Genomic DNA, 12,432 nt, shown 5'->3' with positions numbered 1-12,432 from the left:
TTTTTTTTTTTTTTTGAACAAACCCTAAATTGTTACGTATTATATACATATACGATGAAAAAAGTATATATATATATATATATCACTAATTTATGTTTATTGATTTAAACCTTTGAAGGAAGAGCATCTTGAGATCGCGAGGGCGAAGAAGGAACTAGGAGAGTCAGAATTGAATTGGGATGATTACAAGAAAATGGACTTTACTCAATGTGTATGTTATTCTTATTATTTATTTTATGTTTATTTTGATATATGATTACAACAAAATTATTGATATGGTATATCTTTTGGTGTGAAGGTTATAAATGAAACTCTTCGATTGGGAAATGTAGTTAGGTTTTTGCATCGCAAAGCACTCAAAGACGTTCGGTACAAAGGTAAACTTTACGTACAAAACTAAATTATGAAATCCGGTATATTGAAACCTTATTGGATGGAAAATGTTATAATTATTTGATTTCTTTTTTTTTTTTTTTTATGTTGGAAAAAAAGGATACGATATCCCTAGTGGATGGAAAGTGTTACCGGTGATCTCAGCCGTACATTTGGATAATTCTCGTTACGACCAACCTAATCTCTTTAATCCTTGGAGATGGCAACAGGTAAAACTTTTTATTCTTTTTTCAATTTTTGGTATCTACCAAAAAACACATAGTTTCACTTTCATCTATTGCATGAAGTGATACGTCATACGTGCATATGCATTGATTACCCCATCTATAGATACTATACGAGAACCATTAAAATCTGGCAAAATTATCGTTGAAGTTGGATCTTAACACGTCATCGATCATTAATCACATGAAAGCATATAAAAACATAAAAATAATGTGAAATTAAAGTAAAAAGAATAAGAGAGGGAGAGAGAGACGTGTTGGTGTAAGTGTACGTGAAGACAATTAATTAGTAGGATGGTATGTCTTTAATGACGTAGGAGCTTACCTTGAAAATTCTTATAATAGTGACAGTTTGATTTTGTATTATTATTAGTCACGGGGCTTTGATTAACAATTTTAAGATTCGACGGACGATGGTACCACGGCTTTGACGGATCTCACACGCCCGATGACTTGTAGTACGTGTGTTAGATTCTGCCACGTTGACCTGTCCTTACTCTCTCTTAGATTTGTAGCTCTATTACTACTACTACTACTACTAATTAACTCTATCAAAATCGGGCTAATTAGAAATCTATATAGTACTATTATGATTTATGAGATTGATAAATACTTTAATGAAATAATGAATAAATGTGGAGTCATGATGTTAAGAGTGAGTGGGGAAGGTAAGAGGTGGTGAGAGATGATTAATGACCCACGTGGTGTGGTGCCAACAAGCACGTGTTCTTCTTCCTTTATTCATTCGTCTTCCCAAACTTATTATATGCGTATATTTATAGTTTTTGGGGGGTTCTTGTTGTGATTAAAAACGGGTTTTTTGTTGGAGCAGAAAAACAACGGGACGTCTTCGTCAGGAAGTGGTAGCTTTTCGACGTGGGGAAACAACTACATGCCGTTTGGAGGAGGGCCAAGGCTATGTGCTGGTTCAGAGCTAGCCAAGTTAGAGATGGCAGTGTTTATTCATCATCTTGTTCTTAATTTCAATTGGGAATTAGCTGAGGATGATCAACCATTTGCTTTTCCTTTCGTTGATTTTCCTAACGGTTTGCCTATTAGGGTTTCTCGTATTCTGTAAAAAGAAAAAAAAAAGTTGAAAGTATTTTTATTCTCTTCTTTTTTTTGATAATTTTAATCATTATTTTTTTTAGCCCGAATTAAAAGAAAAGAAATTGGATAAATAAAATTATTGAAATTCGATTTTTGGTTCGGGTTTCAAACGAGGCTTTTGAGTTTTGACAATGGGCGATATGTTTTGTACTGGGTGCTACTTTGACATTTGTATTGTCTATGATGGATGTTGTTGATTATTAGTGTCGACTAACCTTAGATGGGCACATTTTATGAAGCCCAATCATATTACGATTATAAGCTATATAGAACAAATCGACTATGGAAACACTCATAAGGGTGTCTACTGTCTAGTGGGGAAATCATTGGGGTGGAAGACTGAATATCAGAAGACAACTTATCAATTATCGATACACCTTGGGTTTCAAATTTATCTTGATTCTTATTTTTACATAGACACAAAGAATTAGGTGTCAGAGAAGAATTATATGAATAACAGTAGCTCTCCGCATAAGAATGGTTTCTTTCTACTGAAAAAGAAAAGGGACAGGAACGTTTACCGTGCTATTCCTATAAAATTAGAGAGCTAGGTTTTTTTACTTCTTCTATCGATAGACTAGGCCGGTACTCCAAGCACAATCTGCAAACGGTTTAATATGTTCTTGATACACCGCTTTTTCCGAGACCAAAACCTACAAAGAAGATCAACACCATGCATCAAACAATGTCAAGATGCGTTTTTCTCAAAACTGTTGAGCGAAAATTTTGTTGATAATTTAAACAAACAATTCTCTATTTTGTCCAAAAACATGCTTTTAACAAAATCTTAAAAACGTAAAGAAACTATATGATAAATTGATGAGATGTTTATAGAAAAATTATTATTAGACTCTCATAAGAAATAAAGTTACAAATTGCATATAATCAACCTAAGTTTTCTAATCTTTGATATGTATACATGTAAATATTACATCTAAAGATAATATTAAATTTCTTAAGCTAGGATATTGACAAATATCAATGATCTTTTAGATCTTTCTTTATTCTTTATGACTCATAGCTTTCCCAACACTATACATACATGCCTTGATCCAAAATTAAATCGAAACCTACAACTTATAAATCACAAATCTCCAGCCACTTTAAATTCAACAAAGGAAAAAAAGTTTGGAGAATTATAACCAGCATTCTCTCCTCCTACGCTTCATCAAATGGTTCAGATTTTATTGTCCACTATGTATCGTGATCATCGACGGCAGAAAATAACCAGAGAAATTATCCCTTCATATAGTTGAAATATGATATGAATGTCATAGTATTCCCTTCACTCAGTAGTAATATCTTTTAGTATATCCTAATTTTCTCAATGCATCTTTGATTATATAACTAAGTTGACTTAAATCGCAATACGCCAATAGTTGCGTTTTCAGTGCCTATATCAGTTCCCAAAAACCGAAATTATTTTTCGATTGTAGTATAGGGCTTTTTTGGAAACTGTTTTCTTAGTGGTTTGGGCCGCAAGCAATTGTCTTTTGATGGTTCCACAATAATCAGAAATGTGGAGAAGCATTGAGATTGTTTAACTTGTAAAAATTTGGACGACAAAATGAGCCAGTTGGTCAATAAAAGGGTACGAATTAAGTTGAGTGTTCGGATAGGGACTTTGCCATTTGAAAAAAGAAAAAAATGTATTTATCACCAAGTATTGTTCTGTTTTTTATTTTCAAATATACTTGTGTAACCTTGGGTTAAAACATGTAATGTTATGTTGATAATCAATATTTTCAAGTGAAGGAATACTAATGTCAGAGGAAAAAAAACTAGTATTTGCCTTCGTTTATTAGACTAACGTATGATACTATGTTTGATCTAGATAATGTGATAATTAAATGTAATTGGGTTAAATTAGTGTAAACAGCAAAGGAGGAGACAAAAATGGGTAAATTTTTAGTTAGTAAGACCCCAAATGAAAATTAGTGTCAATAAAAGCAAAGGATGTGACAAAAATGGGTAACCATAAAGAGAGACTTTCTTGCGGATGACTCAGTGCCACTCTTTGGTCATACATACGAAACCCCACCAATGACTTGGATAGAAAGAAAAGACAAATCAAACCCTTTCATTCTTACTCCTGTCCCTTTCACACAACACTCATTCTCTCTCTCTCCAACTCCAAGTCCACTTGCAGATAGGTGCGATGGTTAAACACTAAAGTGACATTGCCATTTTCAAAGATAAGTCCTTTTCAAAATATCTTCTTCTTCATCCGCCTTTCATGTCTGCAAATGTGGTCATTTCTTGAAATCATTACGAATTTAGAACAGTCCATGTCACTTAGTAGTAACAATGTCAAAAGTGAAAAAATAAAAAGTAGATTTGGACCAGAGACTATATGCCATGTTAAGTAATTTAGTTTAGTTTTATTTAACTTATAAAACAAGTAGTGGAAGTAAGGCGTGTTAGGGGTGGATTTCACTCCAACAATAGGCCTAGTCCAGAAAAAGCCCAAAAGAATTAATAGGCCGAGCATGGTATTTTAGTCTTTTCGGATGATGAACCGACACAGTAACCTATAAATAGTGAATGTACGGCGCACGGCGTCAGGGAGAAAAAACGGGGAGGAAATTCGTACAAGAGAACAGGTTCTCGTAGTATCGACTTGACGAGCTCACAGTTCCTCAATTGTTTCCTTTTCGTCATTTTATAGATCATCGTTACCAATTGTAGCCCGACTCTTTCATATATAAAAGAGAACTTCGACCCTCTAAACACCGAACTAAAACATTTTAATTGGATCGATTTGGACATCAACAAGGCCTTTTTGACGCGGATACAACGATGAAATGAAAAGAGTGATGTCTCACAGAGTTAAGTGTCGTTCGTTCCCATGTGCTTTTTGTTCACTGTTGCTCTTTTGTATATTATAGTTTTTAATTAAATTACAAAAGTCACTAAGAACTTTCACTTTCACACTAGATGGTTTCGGACTCAACCCTCAAATATGCAACCTCTCGTCTAAACTCCAAAATATATATATTTATTCATGTTTCGAAACGAGTACGAGTCGTTCATGAATGCTGCAAGCCTGCAACTTGGTTTTGCTAATTGCTATCGAAAGACTTTAAAAACTATATATGATGATCCTCATCTCTCAACTCTTTTCTTGTTTCTTTATTGCGTTTGAGCTTATTTTGGGTAATTTATAGCTTTCCGGCTGCTGCATTTTCTTCGTCAAAGATCGGTCCAACAAATACTTCTGGCCCCCGCCACAGGTCGCTTTTGCTCCATTGTATATGGGCCTACTTATGGACCTATAAGCCGTCCTTTGTAGACAATGACGTTAAGATAAAATACATGCTTATACAAATAAAACATGTCTATCTATCATGCATCACCCTGATTGTTTAATGTTTGCTTCCTTGAGTCGTATTCTAGATGTTATAGCCTTAGCTTGTCGAACGGTTTTCCCAAAGTTACTAACAACTAAACCAAGTCATTTTGTTAATATAGCTAGTTAACCAAGTCCAGTTAAACCAACTCCTTGGTTGCATAATGATAAGAAAGTAAGAAACAGCTTTGTACTACTAACATCTAGACCTTTGCGGCTTAAAAGCCGAAAACTAGTTATATAAAATTTACCTACTATTTCTTTCACTTTTCTTACATCAATCTCTTTTACGTGTAAGACTTCGTTTTTTTTTGTCAGAGTATTACCTTTATAATACTGTTAATATAAATTAAAAAAAGACAGAAAAGTTGGCCAGGCGACATGCAGGTGACAAGTAGCAGAAGACAGTTGTCGACGTGTCACATTCCCCATTCAGCAAAAGCCATTGATCTGATTCTGATACGACGACGAACCTGAGATATCAAACGGTGGAGAGATGATGTCACACTCTCCGACGATACGTTACTGCTGATATATAGCGTTATTGTCTATCTCGGTTCTCACCAGATCGTATAATGGTTTTTAAGTGAATAATTTAAGATATTAAAGTTTAATTAAAACTTTATTAGTACTAATAATGAACAAAAATTAGAATCACAAAATCATGGCATGCAGAAATTATTTCAAAAGAAGAAACTTATGTTTTGCCATAAGCAAAGAACTGTGATTCTTATTACTAAAAACATACTTCAATTAAATAACAATTTTTTAATAACTAAATTATTCTTAATTAAATAGGTGGAGATTCAAGTGGTAACTGATGTTTAAATATATAAAGATTTGTCCACGGGCTGACCCTTCTCTTTCACACCTTATTACAAAGTACAAAGATCTTGTTGGAGTTTGATCCTCTACTTGATTAAATTGCAGAAGAGGATAAATCAGAAGATGGAGAAAGGAGGAAGAGAAGAATAGTAAGAAAGGAGATGAGAGGTTTTGTCGTAAAGGTGGAAGAAGAAGAGGAAAGAAGAAAAAAGTAAAAAAGGCTTTTGGGTTATGTTGTATATGAAGGCCCAATGTTAATGGGTTATTTTGTGTTGTTAAATGAGACAATTAAGATAAGTAAGACCATGATTACTGGGAGTAACTCTCTCAGATACTCTTATTAGAAAATAATAAAAGGAAGAGAGAGAAGGAAAAAAAGAAAGGAATCGTTTCTTTCCCAAGTCACTTGAGAATCGATTCTCAGAACAAGTGTGACATGTGTCACTTGTTAAGTGAAACAGCAATGAGGAAATAAATAAATAATAATAATTTATAAAAAAAATATTTTTTTTGGTTTTTTTGAGAAACGTTGAGTCGTTCTCGATTAATGATGCTCTAAGTAACTAGGCAGTAAGGAGTAAAAAGGTTAAAAGCGGCTACTGTTTCTAGATCAATTTCCAACAGATCTCTCCCTCTCTCTCAAGATCTGAGCCTTACTCAATCACTACCGCACTAGAAACCTCTTCGTCGCGTCGCCAGAGAGAGAGAATTAGCGGGGAATGGCGTATATGTGCACTGACAGTGGAAACTTAATGGCTATAGCTCAATAACTCATCAAACAAAAGCAAGAGCAATAACAAGAGCAGCAACAACAACAAAAACAACACAAACAACAAACTCAGTCCTTTGCGTATACACTTACCGGTTCTGGTTTCTCCGACCCGTTCCAAGTAACAACCGACCCAGTCTTCCACTTCCCACACCTGGAGCACAATCATCAAAACGCCGTCGCTTCTGATGGCTTAAGGTTCATCGACGGAGAGTTCGACTCTGACGAGTGGGTGGAGAGTTTAATTAACGGTGGAGATTCGTTGCAGACCAACACAGACTTCCCAATCTACGGTCAAGATCCTTTCGTCACATTCCCGAGTCGACTCAACCGAGTCAACAAGGTTGATGACTCAGCGACTCAACAACTCTCTCAGCCACCAGCTATGTGGACTCCATCTCCGCCGTCACCACAACATCATCACCATCATTCTCCTCCTTCTCCGCCTCCGCCGCCGCAACCTAACTTTGACCTAAACCAACCGCTTTTAAAAGTTATCCACGACTACGCACGTAAACCGGAAACTAAACCAGAAACATTAATCCAAATCCGAGAATCCGTATCCGAGTTGGGTAACCCGATAGAGCGAGTCGGGTTTTACTTCTTAGAAGCTCTGTCTCATAAAGAAACAGAGTCACCGCCGTCGTCGTCGCTAGAAGACTTCATACTCTCTTACAAAACCTTAAACGACGCATGCCCTTACTCAAAGTTCGCTCATTTAACAGCGAACCAAGCGATCCTCGAAGCGACGAACCAATCTCAAAACATTCACATCGTCGATTTCGGGATTTTTCAAGGTATTCAATGGTCTGCTCTGTTACAAGCCTTAGCGACCCGAGCTTCTGGTAAACCCACCTGGATCCAGATTTTGGGTATACCAGCTCCGTCTCTAGGAGACTCACCGGAGATGTCTCTGATCCCTACTGGGAACCGTCTCCGTGATTTCGCGGCGATTTTGGATCTCAACTTCGAGTTTAACCTGGTTCTCACTCCGATTCAGTTACTAACCGGGTCGAGTTTTCAGGTTGAACCGGATGAGGTTTTGGTTGTGAATTTCATGCTTGAGCTTTACAAGCTTCTTGATGAGACGGCGACGAGTGTTGGTACGGCTCTCCGGTTAGCTAGATCGTTAAGCCCAAGGATTGTGACGCTTGGTGAATACGAAGTTAGTTTAAACCGGGTTGAGTTTGCTAACTGGGTTAAGAATTCTCTCCGGTTCTATTCCGCGGTTTTCGAGTCGCTTGAACCAAATTTGGAGCGAGATTCCAAAGAAAGGTTGAGGGTTGAGAGAGTGTTGTTCGGTAGGAGAATATCGGATTTGGTCCGAACGAGTAATGATAATAACAAACCGGGAACTCGGTTTGGGCTAATGGAGGAGAAAGAGCAATGGAGAGTATTGATAAACCAAGCAATTATGCGGTTAGCCAAGCGAAGCTGCTACTATGGAACTACAATTACAGCACATTGTATTCACTTGTTGAATCGGAGCCAGGGTTCATCTCTTTGGCTTGGAACAATGTACCTCTCCTCACTGTTTCCTCTTGGCGTTGACCGATCCGGTTCAATCAATCCTATCCAAGCTGGACCGACCTGCAAGTTACTTTACTTTCCTCCTATAGCTGATAAGTTTAATTCTAATCTTTTGAGTTAGTTTTTCAAAATTGTATTATTTGGGCCCAGCCCTAATTTGGGGGAATATATATTTGGGTTTTTCTCTGAAGTAGTGAAGTTTATTGAAAGTGGTTTTTGATTTGGCTGTATTAGTCTCTAAGCTATGTTCTAAGTAGTGCTTGGAGTTGGAGTATGGTTTGTCCTTTTTTATTTTTGTTCATTTGTAATAAGTATGTAACATTTGACTAGATATCTTTGGTATAGACGAAAGAAGCTAAAAAAAAAATGTATATGTTAAGTCTCACAAACATTTTTATTTGTTGCTACGAATATGGTTTTACAAAAACAATTTTTTGTTAACAAAAACACCTGGAATTATCCCCCTGAAATTGGGGAAATGTAGGGATAAAGTTTGATTTTGAAATTAGAGTATGATCTTTATCTTGTTGCTTATGGTCCCATAAAAAGACACTGATATGAAATTGAAATGCTCTTAAGATCTTTCACTAACACATCATTTATTTTTCCTTTTCATCATTTTTTTCCTCCTTTTGTGACCACTTTTTCTTTGCCATATTGTTTTGTTTACTTCATGACAAATTAATATGTACCAGATAATAAAATAGGAGCATTAAGACAAATTTATTTATAAGTAAAACGCCAAAAAGATATTAAAAATAGTTGTGTACTTACAAAGGAGCGCACTGAGCCACTGACCCATTCACTCTTTCTGTGTCAGTCTGTCCTCTTCTGTTCAAAACTTCAAACGTGCCATGATGACGTCAACTCTCGATCTTCTTCTGTGGTGGTCTTTTGGTCCCCCGTTTCTCTCTGACTCTCGCTGTTTCACGCGTACGCGACACCTTTCTTGTAGTGAATCTGTGGAGTGTGGACAGTGGATCGATCCATTACCATTTCTCGCCACTACTCTGAATCTGATATTAACTTTTACTACACTAACGAAGTCGCCATCAGCCCACTCTGCTTATAACCTTTCTCTTGGCCCAAAAACGGGGTAATTGAGTTACTGTATATATATTGGTGATTGTATAGGACTTGATTTTGAGATGAAAACCATACTTTTGAGAAATGAGATAAAACTTAAGTATGTAACAATCCAATTACTGTCAGTTAGTTTTGAATTGAAACTTACGAAACAAACTATCGAAAAAATTAACACTTTTATAAACCAAAGTATAATTTAGAGTTAAACTGTGATTGACAACGCTGATTAAGTAAGGATGTTTTTAGTATTTTTCCTATGAGATGAAACATCTTTCTTTGACCAATCATGAGCAGATTATTTTAGGTGGCCTGTTCGCATCACGACGAGTGGCATATAAACAGTGTTCAATATGGAACTACCAAGCACATGATTGACAACCCTGGTCCTTTGACTGCACGTTACCCTTATATGTTAGATATTAATTTGGAACTTTTCATGACCATAATTGTGTAGAATCACAGAGTCAGTAAGCAATAGAACAAACAAAACAACAAAATAACAGAAGACAAATGGATATAGTTCTCACGTGTCTCCATGTGATCTTAAACTCCCTCAAGATACGAAGATCAACATCATGTCAATGAAGGATAATATATAACACGTTTCGCTAGACCTTCTTGGTCAAATATTCATATATAGAATATAGTCATATAGATCGAGCCCTGTCGATGGATCTATGAGTTGGACATTAGCCATCTCATCACAACTTCCTATCCTATACTATATATAATAAAACCTACAACTCCGAAAGGTTTAGATCTCTCTCATTCTATTTGCAACTGAGTAGTATTTGTAAAAACAAAAACATAAATGGCACGCTTAGAAATGCACAACTCCATAAATGGTGCTGCAAGAATCTCTTTCTCTAACGAGTTTGTCGAAATCAGATCGGAGAAGAGTAATGCTAAGATCAACAACATTAGCTCGAGAAGCTCTTTCTCCATGCACTCTGCTGATTTCGCTTTCTCTGTCACCGACTACCTCATGATTCCCGCCGATGAGATCTTCCTCAAAGGAAAGATCTTACCTTTTAAGGAGACCAGTCACGTCCACAGAACACTAAAAGAAGAGCTTCTTTTGGAAGAAGAGGGTTCTGTCGTCGATCGCAACATCTTTTCCCTCAGGCCAATATCGTTATCTTCTTCATCTTTTTCTACAAAGGGCACGTGGAGGGAGATGTTGGGCCTTAAGAGGACTCATGTTAGATCTAAGATCACTGATGAAGTCAGTGAGGCAAATATTTTCTCACTGAGTCAAGATCACAAAACAATCTCAGGTATACAAACGTTCCTTCTGGCTAGCTAGTCTCGGATTGTGAAAAACCAAAGATTATTTCCATTTAAAACGTTCACAATTGTTAACCGTTGTTGAATTCATAGTGGAACTATTCAAACCTTGAATCAAAAAGTCTCAATATTTTCATATGGATATCTTATTAACTAGTCTTAAAATACTCAAATCTATGAATGCGTGTTTTGACGAAATCGACATACTTTTGTTAATTTTTTGAGGCCTTTGATCTAATGAAAAATCCTTTGGGTTTCAGGAAATGTTGCGAGGAAGGAGTGTCAAGTTGCAGATACATGATGAACAAATTGTAGAGCTCTCATTTTGGTTTCTAGAAATTAATTTAGATTATTTATGATAATCAAGATTAACTGTATCTATATGTTCTTTGGGGGAGAAGATGGTTCCAACAAGTATTTTTGGTTCACGTGTTTTGTTGTTCTTGTCAGTGTTTTGTTTTGTTGTAGAAACAATAATTTAGTCGGAACGTCTCTGTTTTTCATGCAAGTGATGATTTGTGTGTATAAGAAAAAGAAAAAAAAGAAGTTTTTATCACTTTTAGTTTACAAGTTGTAAACATGGACTTGTTTCGCGATTTTTTATCAGAAACATGTACTAAGACAGCTTAAACACACAATGAAATACATATAGAAGCTCATAAAACTTCTGTCAAAAGAATGTAGTACCTGGTTTGAAGCACTAAAAATCCAAAATGTATATGACTGATTGTTCATTGCCCAAAAAAAAAATGTATATGACTGATTGTTCTAGAAAAAATTTCGGAAAGGGCAAGGCCGAATACATAAAGTGCTTAAGAACGAGACCACTAAAACAGTATGAGGGTTTGGTCGTGTGTCCTTTATGGAATACAATCATGATATACATTTGAGATCTTTTGTACATTTGATTAATCACCGTTGGTTAATTGAAGAGAAAACTTCAACAATTCCAATATAATTCTCAAAATTTGGCCCATCGAGTCCAACTGATAAAAACAAATAAGCCGATAAAAAAAGATTCCAATTTTGCAACACTCTTTACCACTTCTTGGCAAAAAAAAACAAAATAGAAGAAACAAGGAAAAAGTAAAAAAAAAAAAATCTTTGCCCTCGTGGTATTTAGTGTACATATTCTCGCATCTTTAGTGTTGTTGTTTTCTTTTTAACCGATCAGTACAACAGTACGACACAATTTAAACATTTTCATCATAACCTCTGAAATATCTAGTTGAATCTTTGAGTTTTCTCCCTAATAATAATGACAAAAGAATGAAAAAAAAAACCAGAAAAGGAGAGACCAAAACAAAAGGGAGAAAAAGTTATTAATAAAGCCATTCTTGGTTTAGGAAATTTAAGAGAGAGTTATAACAATGGCAGAGTTTTTTGGTATGAAAAGATTTGTGAATTGTGACTGACCATTTCTTTTACTGATAAGAAAGCGACGCGGAAATACACACCAATCATGTCTCATTCGACCTTTAGGTCCATTCTTTGGTCCTGGACTAGCTTTTTCAATTTAATACTACTACTATAGGTCCATTTTTTTGCCGGTAGAGATTTTATGAGCAAATAACTAAATATTTTTGCAACTCAAATGATGAAATATAACACCTAAAATTACATAGAAATAAAATGGAAGTAACTAAAAATGGCTATAACTTCTTCCAAAATAAAGATTCCAAAAAAGCCACTAAACACTGACCTAAAATCCATGTGACACTAAAAAAGCCATGGTTAATAATATAGCATGTGAAGCACAAGTTCGTAGTTAATCAAACACTGGAATCTAGACTCTAGAGCAGTGTTCAAAAAAGCGGTCTAGGCGACCGTCTAGACGCTAGGCGCTCAACAGACGCCTA

The 12,432-nt window shown here is 35.8% G+C and overlaps 2 protein-coding genes and 1 pseudogene across 2 annotated transcripts in view; all 3 read left to right on the top strand.

The window, feature by feature from the left end:
• The window catches only part of LOC104791284 (cytochrome P450 90B1-like), a 4,499-nt gene extending 2,790 nt beyond the window's left edge, over positions 1-1,709 (top strand). The window contains exons 5-8 of the mRNA XM_010517134.2: positions 119-211; positions 299-377; positions 493-602; positions 1,450-1,709. Of these exons, the coding sequence (XP_010515436.1) occupies positions 119-211; positions 299-377; positions 493-602; positions 1,450-1,695 (528 nt within the window). The 3' untranslated portion in view covers positions 1,696-1,709. The remainder of the gene's footprint in view (positions 1-118; positions 212-298; positions 378-492; positions 603-1,449) is intronic.
• LOC104791283 lies at positions 5,883-8,328 on the top strand (annotated as a pseudogene).
• Positions 9,981-11,258, top strand: LOC104791282. The gene is made up of 2 exons (XM_010517132.2): positions 9,981-10,563; positions 10,834-11,258. Exons 1-2 carry the CDS (start codon positions 10,098-10,100, stop codon positions 10,872-10,874), a joined length of 507 nt encoding a protein of 168 aa, XP_010515434.1. The 5' UTR covers positions 9,981-10,097; the 3' UTR covers positions 10,875-11,258.

Source organism: Camelina sativa, chromosome 6 (assembly GCF_000633955.1).
Source record: "Camelina sativa cultivar DH55 chromosome 6, Cs, whole genome shotgun sequence".
NCBI lineage: Eukaryota > Viridiplantae > Streptophyta > Magnoliopsida > Brassicales > Brassicaceae > Camelina > Camelina sativa.
Note: the sequence above shows the minus strand (reverse complement) of the source record. Positions and strands in the feature narration are given on the sequence as shown.

Coding starts and splice junctions, on each gene's coding strand:
- LOC104791282 (XM_010517132.2), top strand. CDS start 10,098: ATGGCACGCTTAGAAATGCACAACTCCATAAATGGTGCTGCAAGAATC. Junction 10,564..10,833: donor AGATCACAAAACAATCTCAG/GTATACAAACGT, acceptor TTTGGGTTTCAG/GAAATGTTGCGAGGAAGGAG.